Here is a 21,439-nt window from a genome sequence, read left to right as displayed (position 1 = left end):
GTGACCTTCCATTGGATTTCCTCTTGCGAACCATCAGTATGGATCTAATACAAGTTCCATTGGTTCAGTGCCCAAAGCTCATATTATGAACATTTAGTTTCAGGCGGTGCGTGCATGACTTTAAAGATGCAAGCTCACTTCAAACTCGCTCATGTTGTGCATGTTTGAATTAATATAATGAGGTATGGTTTGAAACATTGTTTGAGATATGGGAATATCGGCATACACTGGCGTTTTAGGGCTAAGCCCAGAAGCCCTATACTCATACTGGAAATTGGTTCTTGGGTTACATACTCCTTCCTATTTTTATTAGGAATGCACCTAGCATGTACTTACATATTCTTCCGGATCAAACAGGAATTTATCGAAGATAGACACAAACGTTTCTGCAGTCACCACATCTCTGTTACTTATTCATTGCCAGCCCGCATGACCGGACAAGCACCAGCAAGATCTCCAGGCGCAGCGGCAGCAGAATCGCCTCGACTCAGTTCCTCACGTTGCTCATCCCGTGAAATTTGCCTGAACATCTCCATCGGATCAAACCAAACATCTATCTTCTCGAGCTGCAGCTTCTCGTTTACCTTGGCCACCACAATTCCTTCAATATCAATCGGACCCCCATGCGCCTTGACCCTAACAACCTCGCCGCGACTAAGATCAACCATCAATCAGCAGAGCCCTCATCCTTCGTACCTACTCCCATCTCCATAGAACCGAGACCACGGAGTACTGTAAACTTACCCGTTCTTCCCGACATAATCCCCCTTCATCAACCCCCAATGCCTCCAGCGTGCCACCACAACCGGCGGTCCGCAATAAACCTCCTTGACCTCCCACGCAAACGTCGGCATCATCCTCTTGAACGATTTATGACTGCCCTCGAAATCATTCTGTTCAGGATCGTAGTATTCATTCGCGTTGATGAGCGCGTTGTAAGTTCCTACTCGGAGCATATGTTCGCCTGGTTGAGCGGGACCGCCGTTTAGGGAAAATGTGTACGTTTCTGGGTTAATTGTGCGCCAGTCATCTAGAGATGTCTTAAATGAAGCTTCGATTTCCCAGTTTTTCACTAGGTTCTGGACGAGAGATGCGAGCGAGGTGGCGGGGTGGGATGTTGTTTTCGCTGCAGAGGTCAGCCTAGACGTTACATATTTAAGTCCTTGGTCAATGGACTTGGAGGCAAAGAGAAGGCAGACGGACTTTTTTCGTAAAACTCGCGGGTCTTGGTATAATCGGGGATTCTGCCGTAGCGCCAGCTGGCAGCCGTGTCGTTGAGGACGGCACTGGGGTCTAGGACGTAATCGGGGAGGGTCTGCTCTGTCATGTTGCCTATTTAGATAAAAAATACTCCGTCTAGGAATGGAGAGAGAGCAGATAATTTGAGTGAGAGGAGGACTAGGCAGCGGCTTCAGATTTTAAGAGATGCGGCTATGCGAAGACACATTCTAAGCGAGTGGATCACTACATGAGTCTGGAACCAAGCCATTCGGGAAATAAGAAATGTAATATATTCAGTAAGCACTAGCGAAGGGAGCAGGGGTCTGCGGAGCATATCCATCCTCGTCACGGAAAGTCTATATAAATTGGGTGCCATACCGCTGTCTACTGTATTGGCAACAGGGTACCCGCATCTACTTGCGCAAGCAAAATCTCTCGCCTTTGAGAGCCGATAGACAAATATGTGAAAGTTCTTTGGCAATCATACGATTATTGAAGGACTATATCCAACAACGCGGGCTGGGCCAGTGCACAGAAGGAGTGACACCCCTGCCCTGTCTAGACGGAGTGGAGAGCACTGAGTAATCTCTTATGTCTTACTGTTGAATGGCCCGAAACAATCCTGCGACATCACCCGAAAGGTCCCACGCAAGACAAGCAGCTCTGCAGGCTCAAAGGCCATGTTTGGCAGTCTCCTTGCGCGTCTCTCCTAGCAGCGCCCGCCCTCCGAGCCCCGAAGGCTCACTGTGAGAGTGAGCAATCATTCTTGTAGACAGGGTGATTGAGTGTAGAAGGCAGTTCTGGAAAGGAAAAGAAAGGCGTACGTCACGCCAGTGTGACTTCCCAGGAACGTAACCTTATACAGCGCCTTCTTGTATTCACAAATTGGCTCATAGCCAATGACCTCCTTGTTGCCATTGCGGCTACTGTACAAAGGAATTGCTATGATCCTCAGAGTATATGCCGTCTGCCGTATTAGCGAAAGATGTTAGTCGGAACCTTACATTGCTTCATGGTTCGGGGTATCTCGTACTCTGAAAGAATCAGTTTGGAAGCTCGCTTTGCTCAGGGCTTCCTCAAACGTCTTACGCAAGCAGTTTGATGGCGACACAAGCGGCCGCATTGATACCCAATCCTCCCAGAGCCTCGAGGAACAGGAGTCCCTTTGAGTGCCCGTTCTGTTTTCACATCATCACGATCAAGCACAAGAAGGACCGGGCCAGGCATATTTTTCGGGATTTGATGCCTTATGTCTGCCTCTCAAGCAATTGCGCTACTCCAGTGAGGCTCTACGAGAGCAGATGCCAGTAATTCATCCACCTGTGAAGCAAATGCACAAAGCCAAAATTGCTTTCATGTCCATTATGCCACGGTGAAATTCAATCGTCATCCTTCGAGAAGCATGTTGGCCGGCATCTGGAAGAGCTGGCACTGTTCGTCTTGCCTCGGAAAGACATCGATGAAGAATCAGACTCAGAAACTGCCACATCTGACCCCCGATAGACGAAAGCTTGAGCGGACACTCGACATCTAGCCTTCCGAGACATTGTACTTGCCCCTTAGGCTCTGGATTCATGCAACCAACAAGATCTACCTGCGGTGCCCTCACAGTATCATCATCTTAACTGTGGAACGCCCTTATACGATGTCTGTTTCGGGCATCGCATGGGTGACGTTGACCCTTAAGACACCCACTTGCTCTGAAGAAGATTCTTTCAAGCTGGTCGTCAACTTATATATGGATGCGACGGCAGCCCATTGAACATCGGCATATGTAACGAGCTAATACCAAGGCGATGCTTGATCGCCGAAAGCGAGTGTTAACAGGGATGGCTTACGCGCGATTGGGAACAGCAATGCACGGCTATACATTATCTTTGGAGAATAGGTCTAAACTGGAAAGGAGTGTGAGAGACTACATAAATGTTTCTCGCCTACTACCGCAGCATACATCTCTTGCTCCCTCTGTTAGAAGCTACACGTACAACCGACTCCCCATTATTCCATTATTTCATATTACTGCATAGACATAGCATTGTCGGTCAGGTCATCGTCTCCCATCGCTGTCTTGCCGGTGCCACAATTATCAATAGCCCTGATCACGATGAAACCATTCCTGCGATATGCTCCTATAGCGCTCGTCATCCTCCTACGAACTACGTATCCTGCTGTTTCTCGAGTGAAATTACGCGGGGCCCAAACATGGGGAAGGCCGTGGCAGATATGGCTAATTTCGCCGAACGGCCAACTCAGCAGGTATGCTGAATCCTGTGAGAGGACCGACTCTTAATCCAGCCCCCAGTTTCTCTAGGCGAGAGGGCTGGCTGTGGCCTGTTTGGACGGAGGGCAAGTTAGACCCACCGGATTGGCTTGGGTCGGGAGTTTCATAGGCTTTTAATCTCTCGGAAACCAACAATTATTCAACCTGCTACTCGATTGCCTGATTGCCGGCTGGCAGGCACTGATGGCTGCGGCTCGTTGACATACGAGGCTGCAAGCAGAACGCTAGTCAATATGGCCGGGCATGGGATTAGGGCTAATTAGCGGACATGCCCCAGCGGAAACCCGGCCTTTGCGCCGTGCAGCTGGCTTTTTTGATGACTGCATTCCAACTTCAATACCATCTACGATCCCCGAGGAGTATTCACTTCGCTTGCAGACTCCGAGAAATAACCTCCAGGCGTCGACTCCCTGAGTGTGTCCTTCGGCTTGGCGTCAGACTGGGTGCTCTAACGCGCTCAGAGCTCCGGACCTTCCACTTGCGGAACGAACCCTGGAACGCAGGCCATCTGATATAGTATCCTGTGGCTGATGCTAGAGTAAGTTTGCTACCTGACTATGTTATAGAGGACTAGGGAATGGTATTCCACATAACAATCGCTATCGGAAAGACGAATGGTGGTCCTATAGTTAAGTCAGCTTAGTAGGTGGGCGTAGTGTTAAATCCTGTATATCAAGTGCGAACAGAGAAATAATGGAAAGTAGCCGATAACAACGCTGTTTGATGCATTCCAAAACTAATGGGTATTGTGTATCTCAAATATTTCTATTTGATTTTTGGGTGCGCGGTTCCGCTCCACTCCAGCCGCCGGGGAGTCATGTACTTCTCGAGCAACTCATCCGTAACCTCCTTCCTCCGATCCTGGAACTCAGCGACGTATTCCTGTAGCTTCTTGATCGCCAGCGCCTTGAGCTCACCGGTCAGGAGCTCACCGCTCTTGTAGCTCTTGTAGATCTCCTCGAGCTTGGCGTCGTCATCCTCGAAGTACGTCAGGTAGATGTAGGAAACGTCAACGTCGGGGTTTCCGCCTAGGCGGCGGTGGTCTTCAATGCTGACTTGGCCGCCGCTGAAGGCGTACTTGTTGATTTTGGTCTATTTTTGTTAGCCTGTGCTAGATGTTAATTCACTCAGCTGACATACCTTGATCTGCTTAGCTGTGTCTGTCATAAAGATAGCAGAGTTGGGGTCCGACGATGACATCTTGCCACCAGCACCCTGCAGGGCAGTCAAGAACTTTGAGTGAATGAGTGCAGGCTTTGGAGAAGGGAAGCGCATCTTGTGCGCATTATCACGAAGGAGACGGAAGTAGGGATCCTGGTCGATACCCATCGGGATCAAGCACTGGATCTCAGCAATCTCCTTCTTGCGCTCCTTCAGAGGCTCGTCCGTCCAGATCTCAGGATATGACGTAGCGAACGCAGCAACACACTGCACAGACGGGAAGAAAATGCGACCGATGTTCGTGCTCTCATTGAATCCGAAGGCCCCACGGACCTGGTTGAAGGTGACCAGTTTCGAGAACTCCCAGGTGTTCATCAGGATGTGGTTACTGACATACTTCAAATCACTGTAAATGAAGGTCTTCTTCAGGTCGAATCCGAGTGCAATTATGTCCTTGGCGTTCTCCATAGCGTAGTGCAACGTCTCTTCGAACGTAAGGCTATCCTTGAACAGGGCCTTCTCGTCATCCGTAAGCATGAACACAAGGGGCACGTCAAATACATCCTGCAGCCATTTGGTGAAGGTAAGAGGGATTGTGTGTCCCAGGTGCAAGCTCCCTGAACTGGGGCCACGACCGGTGTAGAGGAAGAACGGCTCGCCTTTCTCCTTCTTTGTGAGGATTTTCTCGAAGTCGCGATGGCTGAAGAACAGTCCGCGCCGGAGCCAGCGGTGCGGTTTGTGTCCGGTGACCTTTTCGAAGCGGTCGAGAAGGGCCTGGTCAATAAGGGATGTGTTCCATTTTCTGAATTGAATTTGTGAGTTAGACGATGAAATCTCAATAGGATATTTTCTCCTTGCTTACTTTGAAAGAGCCTCGTAGTCGATTTGGATGGCGTTGCCGCTCGCATCAGTGCCACCTGCGACAGACCAGGGGTTGATATCCAGCTCAGAAACTACTTTGTTGGCGGTCGCGGGAGTCTCGGCCATCGTGAGGATATTCAACCCAATTGACTGGAATGGAAAGGAGAAAGCTTGTCGCGGTGAAAATCAACCCCGCTGTGACTCAGGACAAAACGTGGGGCAATCAAATCGATCATGTGATGTGCCCCTCGACTGTAAATGTGATCACGTGCCTAATAACATATGGGAGTTTGAAATATTTGGCCTGAAACTGCTAATTCATTGATATTTTGATAAAACTACTGTTACATCGGATTTACCGTACAGTAGCACCCTTCAGAGTCTTGACTGTGCATACACCACCCGACTTAGCGACCAGCTTACCCAGCGCAGGCTTGCCCTGCTGGCTTTGAGCAACAGGGACGGCGCTGCTGTCAAACGCAACCTCCAGAGAATCCGTTGTAGTGAAACCAGGCTGGAAAGTCTCCCAGACCTTCTTCTTGGGGTTGAGTACTTTTTCAGGCTCGCCGTCGTTCCAGCCCTCGAAGTATATCCTGTCGCCGGCAGGGGCATCTGCGGGAGGAGTAACAAGCTCAACGGGGCCAGCGTGAGAGTCCTCGCCCTCAGCGACACGGGGGGAAGCAGCCAGGACCATGGCAGCGGACTTGATGCCACGCATGGTAACGGGCTTGAGGTTACAGACAGCGACAATCTTGCGGCCCTGCATCTCCTCTAAGGGAACCAGGCCATTCAAGCCAGAGCATACTGTACGAACGGTCTTTCCAGTCTCCTCATCCACAGATGTGTTGTCTGAGCCAGGAGCATCACCACAGTCGATGGTGGAGACGTAAAGTGAGTCAGCGTTGGGGTGGTTGACGGCACGGAGAATATGACCGACACGGAGGTCGATGAGAGATGGGGAAGGAGGCGCTGCGGGAGCAGGAGCGGGCTTCGGCTGCTTCTCTTTCTTTTCTTTCTTCTCTTTCTTGGGCTTTCCCTCGGCCTTTCCGGCGGCGGCGGCATCGGGGGCAGCCTTTTCGGGCTTGGTTTGACCAACAACAACAGTCTGCTCGGCCCCGGCGCCCTGAGCAGCAGCCTTTTCCTTCTTCTTGCGCTCCTTCTCGGCTTTGGGGTCGACGGGCTTGGGTACGAATCGGACGTCGTTCACGTCAATCTTGACCTTCTCCTCATCGGGGATCTGCAGCGAAAAGACACGGCTGTTCTGGACGAAGTCAACGTGGCGGACAATGTTATGGTATCCTTTCTCTCCTGTGCGTTCTTCCGGAGACCATTTCTCGACTACGGGCGCAAGGAGGGCGTAAGCTGCGACATCTGCAACGGATGCTTTGTTTCCAAGGAGAGTTGTCCGTGTGGCGAGATGGGTGTTGATCTGAGCAAGGATGTCTGAAACTGCAGACTTGTCGTCTTTGCTGAGAGCGCTCTGGAGGCTAGAAGTTGTGGCCAGCCATTGCTTGATGTCCGCTTCATCGGAAGCATTGTAGGTCACACCAGGAAAAACCTTGGGATTCACCGCAAGAAGATCAGGCTCGGTCTCGTCGGGTGAGATGGCTGCGGGGTATGAGCGGTAGAGGAGCGAGAGGAGGGAGCTCTCGGGGGCGGAGTTGATAGCCATGTTTGCGAAGGTGTAGGCGGGGTACTTTGCAGGTGGTCTGAGGAGAGGGGTGACGTGATTAACTCGCAGAGTATTCGCAAGAGGATACGCTGTCCGGGGGAAAACTCTGGAGACCCGAATTAGGGTCGAAAATGGATTGAAGAGAGACAGTTTAGCTAAATGCGGGATCCCTAGAAGGAGGGATCTTTCAGGTGGTCTGCTGGAGTCATCCCATAAAAAGTGTGCCGAATCATGCCTGACCAACCACATGCCTGACTCCCCGCCGGTCGGAACAACGTTATCCCGTCCAAGTATATGCGGCTTCAGGAAGGAAGAGGTCCGGGAAAACTAGCATTGGAATGCTAGAAGTCAATAATTTAGTTTATACAATAGTTGAAAAGGAATAGACTGTAGAAGCCGTATGTAGCTGATCGTTTTCATGTTTGTGCGGGTGGGGCACGAAATCTATGTGTGGTAGTTTTGTAAATAATCTGGCTACCCAATCGAGACTATGTACACACATCGAAAGAGAGCATACGGTATCTACATCTATAAAGATATTTCTTGAACCCTTGCACGTCCGGCATACCAGCTGTGGTCTCCCTGCAGAGACGCTTGACGGATAGCGTACAACTCGTCGATGAAAGTCGTAGCAAAGCTTCCAGGGCCGCGGACGGAGTCTCTTGCAGCGGCGTTCTCGGCAGCAATCTCATACATCAGAAGAGCTGAGAGAACCGCAAGGAACTTGTCAGTTGGATTGGCCGCGATGAAACATCCAGCCACTGTGCCGACAGCGCAACCAGTCTGAATTAAGTTAGATATGTGTTTCAGCAGATAGGGCAAATGCAAACATACTCCAGTGACCTGGCCGAGAAGTTCATGTCCGTTCTCAACGGCAACAATCCTTTCGCCATCGCTAAGGTAATCCACGGCGCCGGTCAAGAGAACGATGTTTTCTGGTCAAAGTTAGGGGCGATTTGTAGACATGTGCAGGAATGCATACTTTCTCGCCGAGCAAGGTCACGGGCCAACCGTGCCTTACCCTGGTGGTCAAGCGTACTAGGTCCGCTGTCAACACCTCGTTGCTGAACGCTAGTGCTGCCCGCGACCTGGCGGATTTCTCCTTCGTTGCCTTTGATGAGATCGAAGTATCCCCCGGCCATGAGCTCCTTGACAACCCCTCGTCGAATCTGGGTCGCACCGGCGCCTACTGGATCATACACCACCGGGTTGCCGCGTTGGTTGTACGCTCGAATAGCCTTGAGGTACTCGGAAGGACTCTGGCTAGTCAGAGTGCCCATGTTGATAAGCAAGGCACCGTCAAACTGGCACAAGTCCGTGGCCTCGTCGCCATACGGCGACATAATCGGCGATGCACCGCTACACTGGTTAGTAAGCCATTAACTCGATGCTAGCGTAACTCACATAGCTAACGTGACATTGGCGACGAAGTTGGCGACGACGAAGTTGATCATGTTGTGGACCAACGGGTGGATTTCAACCATTTTTTGAACAATATGCGGTACCTTCTCGAGCAACCCTGCAACATTGCGAACCAAAGGTCCGTCCGCCTTGCGTACAAATGGCGGCGGAGTCGCGATGGCCCGGGCAAGCTCTGCCGCCGCCGCTCTGGGATCATCTGCGGCCATGATAGCGCTGACAATAGCAGCACCATTCAAGCTCTTCCGGGGAGAGGCAGACTGGTACAGTACCCGTTGAACGTTGGAGAGGTTGATCCCACCAATACAAACAGTTCCCACATCGCGGCCAGATTCGGCAATGGAGTCAAGGATAGCCTGCGTGCCAGCTGTGCCAATGATGTGCTTGGTGTTTGTTTTCCTGCTAGATAAGCATATATTCCATTTTCTAGGCACGGAACTCACGTTGGTGTAGCGAATAACGTCCCGATACCAAGGTAGTCCGCGCCCGCCGCAACGGCCGCCTGCGCCTCTTCAATAGATGAGGCGCTAATGCCAATAATTGCATTTTCCGGTAGAAGCTTCTTTGCTTCCGAAATCACTGGGAATCTCAGCTTATTAATCCAATTTAGCAGAAGGGAACATACCCATATCATCCTGGCCGAGATGCACCCCCTCAGCTCCCACAGCAAGAGCAACATCAACCCGGTCGTTGATGATCAAGGGCACACCGTGGGCCTGAGTAATCCGGTGAAGCTTTCGGGCAGTTTCGATCTGAGCCCCTGTGTCGCTCTTTTTGTCCCGGTATTGGACGACCGTTACACCTGCATTGCCAAGCGTCAATAGAGTACAACAGGAGGGGAGGTGTCGTACCTCCTTTGACGGCTTCTTCTACTACAGCACACAGATCCCGCCCCTTGAGGATTGGGGGGGTGGAGTCTGTGACGAGGTAGACGGAAAGATCGAGCTTCATTTTGTCTTCTGACCTATTACCCAGGCTGCAATTGCCCTCATTGATAGGAATGTGTAGTGACGTTAAACCATCATGCCTGTTTAGGAAAGGCGTCTCGCGTGCCCGCGATGATCGTCACATGACCAGATAACGGGAGAAAAAATAGTCCGAGCGGGACGACGACTTCGCTCTTGCGTTGACTTCATTCCGGACTCGAGAATACTCGCCGGTCCTCGAAGTTCTCCAACCACTCCGACCAGGCTGTAAGTATACTCCGTGCAGAACGCCAGTCTCCTCACTCTTTTATACGGTGAGTCATTTTATTGCTTTGTTTCGCTGCTCTACTCTCTCTACGTTGTCTCCTGCAGTAAGGGATCATTTCTGGAACCAATTATCCCCATCGTCTCACCGAGCAGTATGAACGCTGCGCGGTAGTCCTGACCACACTAATGCGGTAAGCAGTCCCGTGACCGCCACAGCCCGCATCAGGGTATAGCTCCTCTTCACCATGCCAGCTGGCCACGGCGATCTGACAGCCATGGACGACGAGTCTTCTAGAGATATCGCTCCTCGTCAGCTCACGCTGCGAGACCGGGTCACTGTCGCGACCTTGGTGCCGTTCCATTCGTATGCGCATATTCCCAAGTCGCTGATTGTGTACTTATGCGACCAATTGAACCGGGAGATTGAAAAGGGCGACACTTATGCTATGGTCGACCCGATCCCAGTACGGCATTTTGCGCCGTACTGGTTCTCGAACTTTGGCGCGATCATGCTAATTGGGGACATCAAAAATGTCAATGATGTCCAGGAGATGGACGGCAATGTGAATTGGGCCAAAGTCTGTCTTGGGAGTTTCAACGTCAGGCCAAACTACCCGGGGCGAAGTAGCCATGTCTGTAACGGCATGTTTCTTGTCACGGATGCTGCGAGAAATAAGGGTGTAGGTCGGTTAATGGGAGAGGCCTATCTAGATTGGGCCGCTCGGCTGGTTTGTGTTATGTCGCCCAAAACCGAAGTGCTGTGTTGACAAGCCAGGGATACACATATGCCGTCTTCAACCTCATCTATGAAAGCAATGTTGCCTCATGCCGACTTTGGGAAGGTCTCGGCTTCAAGCGGATTGGTAGAGTGCCCAATGCAGGCCGAGTGTTGTCGAGCCCTGGAGAATTTGTCGACGCCATTATCTACGGGCGAGACTTGGGATCTGACGGCGAAGACCCCGTTACGCAAGACCGGTTCGATAAAATCCGCTACTATCTCAAACACTCTAAATACCCCAGAGGTGCCGACCGAGCGGAGAAGAGCCGACTCCGCAGCGCAGCCACCCACTACAAACTCGTCGAGGGCGAGAATGGCGAGGAAGAAAAGCTCATGCTAAAAGATAAAGAGGTCGTCTCAGACCCCCAACAGCAGTACCAGATTGCGCAGCAGGTGCACATGGAGCAGCACGCAGGGATCAACAAGACCACTGCCGCCATTGCCGTCAAGTACCACTGGGTCCGGATCAAGGAGACCGTCAGTCGAGTTATTCGAGACTGTCCGCACTGCAAGGAAACGCTGAAGACCCCAACACCGACTTCGAACAGCGCTGCCGAGACACCGATGGATACGGATGAGCAGCAGGAGGCACATCAGCGTAAACGATCGGTCCAAGAAACTCCAGCTCACACCCATATCGACGCCCACATGTCACAAGCCGAACCCCTCCAAACACCTCAGCTCATCCATCAAACCCAAACCACAATCCACCCAGGCCATCAACATCAGCATCAGAACCCGTTCACAACACCGCATTCTTCTATCCTCCAAGGCCATGTCGGCTCGCTTAGCGACTACACAGCCGTCCCGCTTGACCCGCAAATCATGAATCTGCATCAAATCCCACGCTTTCAAACGCAGGAAACCTCAATGGCTGACCCGTATGGACATACCCATCCTCATCAGCAACAACACCCACATCCGCACTCATTCCATGAAAGCGTAGGGAACGTCCGCCATGTCGCGCCGAACGAATACCGCATGCTAGTAGATGATCCCGCCGAGGACGCGGGCACGCTGGGCCTTGTACATTCGCAGGCGAGCGATGTGCACCACGAGCAGATGATGAAGTATCAATATGTGGGGCATGGAGACGACGAGCTTGACTTCACATAACCTACCGATCCTATTTTAATTTATTTCTCTACTGCACTGCACTGAGACGGCGTTTTGATCCTATTTGTTTCAAGATTCCATTATTGTCAAGCCATAACTTGCCGGGTAGAATATAGAACAGCGGCAGGAAAGCATCAGAGGGAGAACTGACTGACACAATACCATAATTGAAAGTGCTAGATTGATTACAACTTTCCCTTTTCGTTCTCTCCCTGTGGCTGCTTACTACCCTTCCCCTTCACACCAAACAAGTAAGCTGCCACCTTACGTATCTGGATCTCCTCTGACCCCTCCGTAATACGATATCTTCTGAAATGCCGGTAGATGTGCTCGAAGGGGTAATGTCTTGAGTAGCCGTCGCCGCCATGAATCTAAACTCGCAACAACTTGGTCAGCGCGTTTATTCACAGCCAATAGAGACTCAGAAGGAGAGTACGTACCTGAATCGCCCGGTCTGCCGCCTGACACGCCAACCGATTGGCCCAGTAATTGCACATGGCAACCTCCCCGCTCAACTCCTTTTCAATCCGGACCCAGGGCACATCCTTACCGCCCGTCTTCTCACACTCAGACACAATATCGTCCATCCGCACGCTCGTGCGCAGAATCAGCAGCCTTAACATCTCGACTTGGGTCATGAGCTCCACAACTGGGAACTGAATGCCCTGGTGCTCAGACAACTTCCGCCCCTCGCCCCAGATGGTTCTCGAATTCGCACGCTCAATCGCCCTGTCAAGACAGTATTTTGCGGCGCCGCACGAACTCGCCGCTTGTCGGATGCGGTTCTCATGAACGAACGTCTGCGCAATTGCGAGGCCGTTATCCAGCTTCCCTAGGATGGCGCTGTGGGGGACAAAGACGCCATTCAGGGTCACAGTCGCATGGTCCGTCGGCATATTGAACGTCCACTCGTAGCTCGTAACCTCGATCCCTTTGGTGTGGGCTGGGACAAGGAACGCTGTTATACCGCGCGCCGATCCCGATTCACCGCTCGTCCGCGCGAAGATGATCATATGCGTACAGTGGTGCGCCCCCGTCTGCCATTTCTTGCTCCCGTTGATCTCCCATCCTTCCACACCGTCACTGTTGCGCTTGCGCTGGGCAACGGTCGACATGAACGTCGCGTCGCTACCGTGATCGGGTTCGGTGAGGCCGAATGTCGTTCGGAATTCACCGCAGAGTCGGGCGGGTATCAGTGTGCGTTTCTGTTCCTCGGACCCGAAATGGTGCAACATGAACAGGTCGGGAAAATTGCCGACTATGCTGTGCTCATTCTGCAGGTCGTTTGCGAGGCCCAGGCCGCCTCCGTAGACAGGGTGCGAGGCCAGATGGAAGCGAATTGCGGACATATAAAGGTTTGTACGGGGGTGCGATGTCCCGCCGTAGATCTTGGGGAGGGCGAAGCGGTAGAATCCAGCGGCGTCAGCGAGGACACGGGCTTTGTCTGAAGGAAGTCAGGGGTGCAATTTTGGTAATGGAGGGGTGGTGCGCACTTAGGAGCTCCTCCCATTCTTTGCGCGGCAGGCCGCCTTTTTCCCAGTTTGTTCGGGCATACTCGCGGCGGTGGTCGAAGAAGCGGTTGTTGTCGTCTTGGTGCTGGAGGGGGAGGATGGTGGAGCGGATGAAGGAGTCGAGGGAGGCGAGATGGGCGACCAGGTCAGGAGGATATTCGAAATTCATTTTGCCCTTGCTTACAGTTAAGGAACCCAATGGAACGACTATACCAAGTATACAACTGAATATATGTAGTGTATACCCCGCACCCCGCATTAGTACGGCGCCCCAGCCTCGGCTCCGGCGACTCGGCCCGTTGCGTGCAACCCTGGAGCGGGGCCTTCATCTAGCCACTTGCGGCTTGCTGATGGGATGGAACTCAGTTCAGACTCTACAAAAGGGTTTAAATGGACACCCATTAGATTGTTTGAGTAAAGGCTGTGCCGGTCACCACGTTCACAGTCTGCATGGCCACAAGCTTCGCCCCGCTCAGCGCCGATGCGGTCAACGGAGACGGCACTTACGACCACCAATACGTTGAAGAATGCTAGGCTCAAGTCTCGCGGCTTCCGAACGCAGTGCTACTGAGGGACATACTCAGAATCGAATGAAGGAAGTATTTATACAAGGCAATCCTAGAAAATGAAAGGCAGCGCTGCCAAATAGCGTAGTATTTGAGAGACTAATTCTGGCCAGGAGTGTACGTAGATTCACCAGTTTGAAGTAATCTGGTCCCTTTGAAGCCATTGAAGATAGGTGATATTGAAAAGCCGTTGAAGCACTCACCTACGCGAAAGTAGATGACCTACTTTGGCGTGAGGGAACGACTTACCTAAGCCGTGCCGCCTGCCTACGCAGTGAAAGGATATATAAGGACTCACTACTACTGTATTGAGCCTTGGCTTCGCGATTCATACAACTTGTTATCTCATCATAGCTTGACAGCAAAGACTTTGCACTTGACTCACAGATTTTGATATACCTGATATGGTCCTGCTTTCTCTTGTGAGATCAGTCCTTAGACTGACTAGTCTTCATACTGATCAGATATGGCTGGTGGCAGGATTTGGCAAGTCAATGCATGTCAATGCAATCGCAGAGCTTACGCCATTACCAGGGTAAGAATGCTTAATGAGATCACCTTCTGTACAATTTCAGAGAAGTTAATATAAAATTCAATACAAGTAAGGTAGGAAGGGATTAGTGGAAATTTAAGGAGAATATATACTTGGGTAATTCATTGTAGAAGGGCTGTAATTGACCTTATTGGTACCGTTTTCTGTTTTTGTTTATCAAATATTATAGCAATTAAAGCTAGCCCTAATTCAGATACAGGTCATAGCCTGCCACTTTAACTTTGCCCCTGCCTTGATGCCCTTAATGTATATAGTCCTTTACCTCCCTTCAACCATGGCCACATCCGCCTCCCAAAATCAAGAGCTTAGCCCGGTCGGCAAAGCCTATCGATCCTAGGCCGCGCACGGTCACACAGCTCGGAATCCCATCCAAGATCCCTGATAAAAGCTAGAATTCCGATTGGCCAGAGATGAGCAGTGCTGCTGAAGCTCGTGGCCACGTGTTGCGGGGCTGTGTCCCACCTTACCACTTTTCCTCTTTCTTCTGTTGGTAATGAGCTTGCAAATGATCAAGCCCAAAATATTGTTATTCTTATTCCATCATGCCCGAGCAACATAGACGACAAACAGATTATAGGATTGCCTGGGTGTGTGCACTACCCCTTGAGGCTGCCGCTGCGCAATCGATGCTGGATGAGGTCCATCCAAGACTCCCCCAACTCATCAATGACCAGAATATCTACACTCTAGGTGCAATAGCAGGCCATAATGTCGTGTTAGCATGTTTGCCATCGGGAGCATATGGCACTATCTCTACGGCTGTCGTGATTACACAGCTTCTCTCAACATTCACTGAAGTCGAATTCGGGTTAATGGTCGGCGTGGGCGGCGGGATCCCGCGAACGGTAGACAATAACATGTGGCTTGGAGATATTGTGGTCAGCAAACCTACTTCAGAGGGAACGAGTGGGGTGGTTGCCTATGATTTTGGGAAGGTCCTCGGTGATGGCGAATTCAAAGTGACTGGAATATTGAACCGGCCGCCCCTAGTCCTTCTGAACGCAATATCACAACTCCAAGCCGAAGAGATAATGGGGAAACCACTGGGTATCCTGAGCCTAGTCTCATCAGCTTTGAAGACGAATTCAGGAGTGGCAAGCCAGTATTGCAAGCCGGAGCGCTCCAGCGACCGTTTATTCCAGGCGGAATATGTTCACCCACTGGGCGACGCAGACTGCGGCAAATGTGATACAAGGTATTTGGTCGACCGTTCAGTACGGCAATCAGAAGAGCCGCGGGTGCACTACGGACTGATCGCATCTGGAAACCAGTTGATCAGAGACGCCGTGAGCCGGGACCGCCTAGCTAAAAAGCATGGGGCCCTGTGTTTTGAGATGGAGGCCGCTGGGCTGGTGAATCAGCTCCCGTCTGTGGTTATCCGTGGAATCTGTGATTACTGTGATTCCCACAAATCTAAGCATTGGCAAGGGTATGCTTCATTGACGGCCGCTGCCTATGCAAAGATCCTGCTGTCCAGGATTCCTCAAGCTAAGAGCAGTAACGGTTCACAGATGCCTCAACGTACACCATGTTTTATAGTGCCTTTCCGTCAGAACCCGCTGTTTCTGGGCCGCGAGCGCGAGCTCTCCCGCCTTCAGATGTTGATTACGGGTGGAAACAGTGGGACTAGAAGAGCCGCAATAGCAGGACTTGGAGGCGTGGGAAAGACACAGATCGTGCTGGAGCTTGCTTATCGTCTTCACAAGAAGCCGGAAGCATACTCTATAATCTGGATCTCATCAACCAGCGCCGAAACGGTGGAGCAGGCCTTTATGGATATTGGCAGCCGATTGGGCCTGGAATCCATAACCCCAGATAATGTAAAAGACCGGGTAAAGGGGTACTTGAATTCAGATACGGCTGGTCCCTGGGTGCTTATCATTGACAATGCAGACGATTCGGGATTATGGTCAGCGTCCAGGATCCGAGACACTCTTCCGACATCGCCTCGCGGGTTTATTCTCTTTACAACCCGGAATCACCAGCTTGCAACAAAAGTTGCTGGCCCGAACATTGTTGATTTGAATGAGATGGACGTTCAGTCGGCAATAACTCTGTTAAAAAGTGCCGTTTTTGATCAGAGCTTGCTGGAAAGTGACACATCTACAGCCGTTCTCGCTCGACACTTACATTTCATACCTTTAGCGATCGTCCAAGCCGCTAGTTATATCAATGAAAACTTGATCTCCGCTGAAACATACCTTTCACTTATCAAGGACACGGAAACTTCGATGCTAGAGTTGCTCAGCAGAGACTTTGAGGACGAGTGGAGATATCTAGGGACCGCGAATTCTATAACCTCAGCATGGCTCATCTCTTTCAGACAGATTCAGACCATGAGCCCACTGGCTGTGGAGTACTTATCATTCATGTCCTGCCTTGACTTTGCCTGGATACCATGTTTATTGCTTCCAGCCGCACAGTCAAAGGTTGAACAGCAGAGCGCTTTAGGGGTACTAAAAGGATACTATTTCATATCTGAGCACTCAGAGAGTGGTATTCAATACTTTAGTCTGCACGAACTTGTCCACTCGGTGACAAAAAACTGGTTAAGAACCCAAAATACGCTAGAATGCTGGATGAAGAAAGCCGGACAACACCTGAAAGATATTTTTCCGGAAAGCAAGCCAGAGAACCGCATGCTGTGGAGGAGATACCTACCGCATGCACAGCATATTCTTGGGTGTGAACAGTTTCAAGCTAGGACACCGGACAGGGAGAGACTGGTGCAGAAAGTGGGCCAGAGTTTGTATAGTGATGGAAGGTACCGCGAGGCAGAGGTTCTATTCCGCGAAATTCTGGAGACAAGGAGAGCACGGCTTGGACACGACCATCCTGATACTCTCGAGAGTCTTGAGTGTGTGGTGGCTACACTGTGGGACCAGGGTCACTGGAAGCATGTTGAGGAGCTCCAACTCAGACTGCTGGAAGTCAGAGAAAAGAGACTAGGGCCAGATGATCCTGTAGTTCTGAGCAGCTTGGGCAACTTAGCTTCGACCTTTATGAATCAAGGCAAGTGGGCTGACGCTCAGAATATGGAAAGGGAGGTGTCCACGAAATTCAAGTTGCTACTTGGAGAAGACCATCCGAAAACATTGAAAAGCATGAGCAACCTTGCCACCACATATCGCATGCAAGGCAAATATGGCCAGGCTGAAGAACTTGACATTTGCGTCCTCAAGTGTCGCACGAAAGTTCTTGGGCCCGAACATCCAGACACAGTCATGACCATGGGAAACCTGGCATCCACATACATGGAGCAGGGCCGATGGAGTGAAGCAGAAGAGTTGAGAAGACGCCAAGTAGCATTATTGGAGGGAAGTATTGGTCCTGAACATAAAGACATGCTCGCTGCTATGGGGAACCTAGCGACGATATACCGCGAGCAGGGGAAGTGGACACTTGCAGAAGATCTGGAGGTACGTGTTTGGAAACAGTCACAAGCCGTGTTAGGGACAGAGCATCCGAATACGCTGATCAGCATGGCGAACCTGGCATCAACCTACCGCAACCAGTACAAGTTCGCAGAGGCTGAACTACTTGAGATGGAGACCACGAAGATCTTCAAGTCAGTCCTTGGCTCCCAGCACCCTATTACTCTACGAAGCATGGGCAACCTTGCGTCTACAAAGCGGAGCCTGGGGAAACTTGAAGAAGCAGAGGAGCTTGAGGAGCAGGTGATGACGACGTTTGACTCCATTTTAGGACGTGCTCACCCAGACACGCTGACAAGCATGGGCAACCTGGCCTGCACATATCGCTATCAAGGTCGCTGTGCGGAAGCCGAGAAGCTGGAAATAGAGGTACTAGACGCGAGGAAAAAGCTACTGGGACCGAGCCACGTAAATACACTAACCAGCATGTGGAATTTGGCCCGCACTTGGAGGAGGCAGGAGAAGTACACGGAAAGCTATAAGTTGTTGCAAGCCTGTGTTGAACAGCAGATTCGCCAGCTGGGGCCGAACCATCCTGATACTCTCGAAGCTACGCTGGAATTGGATTCATGGCAATCGGGCATAGATGGAAGCTGGATACTTATGAAAAACGTGGAGTAACCGAGAACTGCTATTGATATATGACACATTATGCCTGCACAGGGGAAAGAGAAAATGGAATAATGATCAGATCCCACTTTAGACCTGGGTTTTCTTCCCCACCGATATCGCGACCTTGACCATAGGTAAGCTGATATGCAATCTTTTCAAGCTGCGAAGGGTCTCCTCGTGGCGCAGGGGGTGCCTGTATGCCACTGTGATCCCTCTCTAGGCAGCGAAGGTCGATTTCAGCATTTGTAACGAGACAGACCACCCACTCGGGAATGGATTCTTGGACGTCACCAGGGATATCCTTTGGCCAACGGATCTCCATCCCCTTAAGAACGTCAGTATGCTGTGTCTTCCCCATCACATACTGACTGCTGGAACAGAGCCTGATCCCACGCGGTGAAGACCGTGATATCAAGGATATCTTCCCGGCCGCATTCACATCGAAGACTGACACATATACAGTATCGACCGAAGAAGTATTGTTCAGTGTTATGCATATCCGGTCTCTGCAACTAATCCAGGCAGTGCCATTAGTAGCAAGATCCTCTGTACCATGTTCTCCAGGATTGATTTTCGAGAGTGTAATCTGCAACTCGTGGTCCAGTCTCACTTCACCTGCAGGTTTGATAGACAACAAGTGAGCTGCTCGAGATACTGAGTTTGCAAGCTGAAGAGCTCTAGAGACAGCCCCTGTGATATCTCCATTAGCGTTGAAAGCAGCACGCGGCTCGCCACAGATGCTCAGACAGATCGTCTCATCCTGTTGATCAAGACGGGCAAACACCATGGAAGTTGGGCCGTTCTCAGATAGCTGTATGAATTTCATTTTGCGTATCTGGTCGTCCACATACCGTTTCAGACTGTCAGTCACCGAGACTGGGTATCGATATTGTGCCTCTATCTCAGGATATGCACTGGCAGTTTGTTCTCCAAGGACCTTCGACTGGGTCTGGAGTATAGCATTCAGTGGGGCAACACTCGTCACTACTCCTATCTCTCGGGAATTGAGATCCTTTGATCTTGCTGCAGTCTCGTTGTAGATGATGTGGTAGGTATTGCCGACCCTGACACCTGCAGTCTGACCGGCCTGGAGGATGTGCTCTCCCGTGTCTGATATTTCTACCTGATAGACGTTGGTGTCCTTCTCCTGCTGAGAAAACACAACCCTATTGTACGGGCCTTCCACATGCGGATGTTGATAGGGGAACTGAGTGTTGACCAGGTCCGACACTCTGAGCATCATTTGCTTCCATGTGAGACTCGCCTGCAGTGCATTCTCCAGATTCGCGAGCAGGGCTCTGGTGAAGGCACCGATTATGCGCCCGTCACCCTCGTCATATTCAAACGCTGCCTCGGAATCCGTCGCCGCCACAATTCGCACTGCATTCAGATTCCCTTCAACACTGGTCAAATCCGAGAAGACACTTTTGGCCGCTAATTCATACGCCTTCGAAACTTGATCATATGGGACATTCTCCAGCGCTTTCCTGACGGCGTGGCCTCCATGGGTGGGATCGCGCGCCATGCGTCCTGAAAAGCAGCAGTCCAGGATCACGGTGACATTGTGAGTATTCTTAGTTGTTTGATGAACAAGCCTTGATATCTCGATATCGAAAATTCCTTTAAAATCACCAGGACTGGAAGGGGTGACATAGTCAGTCGGCACGATGTACTGGTACCGTCTCCCAGAGTGGTCTTTTGGATCCTTTGCGAATCCGCCATGGCCGGAATAGTAAATAACTACTGTATCATCGGGTTGAGTGTCAAAGATGAGCTCTCTCCACATGGTCAAGATCCCATCTCTTGTGGCTCGGGGCCCGCAGCACTCTCGAACCCGGAACCCATGGCGTCTCAGGAGGTTGCCGACATTCTCGACATCGTTCTGAGGCCCCCTAAGATCGTATGTCGGACTGCCGATCAGGAGAGCCCTTTTTGTCGGGGCACCTGAATTTGAGGCCGACGTCATGCTGTAGATGTATTTCTATTTGTTTTATCTTGCGATGTAGGACTGGCGGAGATGTTGGTCTTGAAATGCATGAACAAGAATGGTTGACCAGTAAACCCAAAATAATGCGAATAGTATTCTATTTAATAAAAAGAGTTTTGGGGGAATGTCATATAGGACTCGGTCACTGTCAGCCTCGACTCCCGCGAGCGTGGAATGTCTTGCGTGAGTCAGGGGAAACAGGCTAGCTTTAAGACACCAATCAAGACCACCACTAGCCCCTGCTGGGTAATGGTAGTAGCGAACCCCTCGGTTGTCCAAAGCCATCAAGCCACTGGCATGAGGTGGCGAGGCTGAGAGCGCTAATATTTCACGAGGCTCTATTTCGGACTACTTCCACCCACCTGAAGAGTGAATTACTGGATTAATGCGCACCGGGCGCTGTGTGGAGCGAGGCTCGCCGGCCCCATTAAGTATGGAGTAGCCCTAGTCTGGTATTGGCCCAGCCAGCCGTGCCAGCCTTGCGGGCAGATGCATGTTCAAAGACTGCCCTCTCTAGACACCATGATGGTAGCAGCCGTGAGATAGTCTACTGCGATAGGTTAGTCCGGTCCATTATCGTCTTCGGACGCTGAGCTAGCCCTGCTTTATCCATTTTATTGCACGAGGCTGCCCAAAGACAACGGGGTTTCGTGGCCGGTGAAGATGAGCAGTCAGGGATTCTTTTTATAAAACAAGTACAACCTAAAGAACCATGTCGTCTTGCGTCACAGGTCAATGACTTGATCTTCTATGCTTTCAGTTTTATAAACAGTCGGCTCGTGGCTTCCTGGTCCGATTCTTCAATCATACTCTACTAAGTTTTGCATATTCAATATCCATTATATATACAATACTAGAACCCAAGTAATCGACAGCTTTGAATTAGCTGGGTCTTACTGACTCTCATGGGACCTCCCTTCTTCAGTAGTACATCAAAACTTCGTGAGCGACAATCCTGTAATCGAGCAGCTCAGGTACAGCGTCCCACATAGGCTAACGGCATAGCCTTCACTATAATCTCCACCCCCCACAGTCGAGTGGTCTCTCTGTTTAGCGAGAAGGTCTGTCTTGGCG

General features: G+C 51.0%; 8 protein-coding genes across 8 annotated transcripts, besides 1 other annotated feature; 2 read left to right on the top strand and 6 right to left on the bottom strand.

The window, feature by feature from the left end:
• Positions 1-21,439: part of a sequence feature (contig 1.62 526..201480(-1)) that runs on past both edges of the window.
• ANIA_03877 (uncharacterized protein) lies at positions 411-1,327 on the bottom strand (the record flags this gene model as incomplete). Its single annotated transcript, XM_656389.1, has 3 exons — positions 411-654; positions 745-1,126; positions 1,204-1,327. 3 exons carry the CDS (start codon positions 1,325-1,327, stop codon positions 411-413), a joined length of 750 nt encoding a protein of 249 aa, XP_661481.1.
• On the bottom strand, positions 4,268-5,673 carry ANIA_10475 (tryptophan--tRNA ligase WRS1; the record flags this gene model as incomplete). The annotated part of the gene is made up of 3 exons (XM_050611389.1): positions 5,526-5,673; positions 4,643-5,465; positions 4,268-4,594 (listed from the first exon to the last, which is right to left on the bottom strand). The coding sequence occupies exons 1-3, from the start codon at positions 5,648-5,650 to the stop codon at positions 4,268-4,270; spliced, it is 1,275 nt and encodes a 424-aa protein (XP_050467423.1). The 5' UTR covers positions 5,651-5,673.
• On the bottom strand, positions 5,863-7,360 carry ANIA_10474 (putative cofactor for methionyl- and glutamyl-tRNA synthetases). Its single transcript, XM_050611388.1, has one exon. The coding sequence runs from the start codon at positions 7,194-7,196 to the stop codon at positions 5,880-5,882; it is 1,317 nt and encodes a 438-aa protein (XP_050467422.1). The 5' UTR covers positions 7,197-7,360; the 3' UTR covers positions 5,863-5,879.
• ANIA_10472 (bifunctional hydroxyethylthiazole kinase/thiamine-phosphate diphosphorylase) lies at positions 7,580-9,595 on the bottom strand. The gene is made up of 7 exons (XM_656390.2): positions 9,467-9,595; positions 9,241-9,417; positions 9,059-9,194; positions 8,601-9,014; positions 8,179-8,555; positions 8,031-8,131; positions 7,580-7,979 (listed from the first exon to the last, which is right to left on the bottom strand). Exons 1-7 carry the CDS (start codon positions 9,564-9,566, stop codon positions 7,725-7,727), a joined length of 1,560 nt encoding a protein of 519 aa, XP_661482.2. The 5' UTR covers positions 9,567-9,595; the 3' UTR covers positions 7,580-7,724.
• Positions 10,054-11,702, top strand: ANIA_03879 (protein spt10; the record flags this gene model as incomplete). The annotated part of the gene is made up of 2 exons (XM_656391.1): positions 10,054-10,536; positions 10,584-11,702. 2 exons carry the CDS (start codon positions 10,054-10,056, stop codon positions 11,700-11,702), a joined length of 1,602 nt encoding a protein of 533 aa, XP_661483.1.
• On the bottom strand, positions 11,888-13,382 carry ANIA_03880 (acyl-CoA dehydrogenase family protein; the record flags this gene model as incomplete). The annotated part of the gene is made up of 3 exons (XM_656392.1): positions 11,888-12,073; positions 12,143-13,146; positions 13,196-13,382. 3 exons carry the CDS (start codon positions 13,380-13,382, stop codon positions 11,888-11,890), a joined length of 1,377 nt encoding a protein of 458 aa, XP_661484.1.
• On the top strand, positions 14,875-18,387 carry ANIA_03881 (uncharacterized protein; the record flags this gene model as incomplete). Its single annotated transcript, XM_656393.1, has 2 exons — positions 14,875-17,634; positions 17,770-18,387. 2 exons carry the CDS (start codon positions 14,875-14,877, stop codon positions 18,385-18,387), a joined length of 3,378 nt encoding a protein of 1,125 aa, XP_661485.1.
• On the bottom strand, positions 18,595-20,344 carry ANIA_03882 (caspase family protein; the record flags this gene model as incomplete). The annotated part of the gene is made up of 2 exons (XM_656394.1): positions 18,595-18,703; positions 18,831-20,344. 2 exons carry the CDS (start codon positions 20,342-20,344, stop codon positions 18,595-18,597), a joined length of 1,623 nt encoding a protein of 540 aa, XP_661486.1.

This window comes from Aspergillus nidulans, chromosome II (genome assembly GCF_000011425.1).
Source record: "Aspergillus nidulans FGSC A4 chromosome II".
Taxonomy (NCBI): domain Eukaryota; kingdom Fungi; phylum Ascomycota; class Eurotiomycetes; order Eurotiales; family Aspergillaceae; genus Aspergillus; species Aspergillus nidulans.
This window is presented reverse-complemented; position numbering and strand designations above follow the sequence as displayed.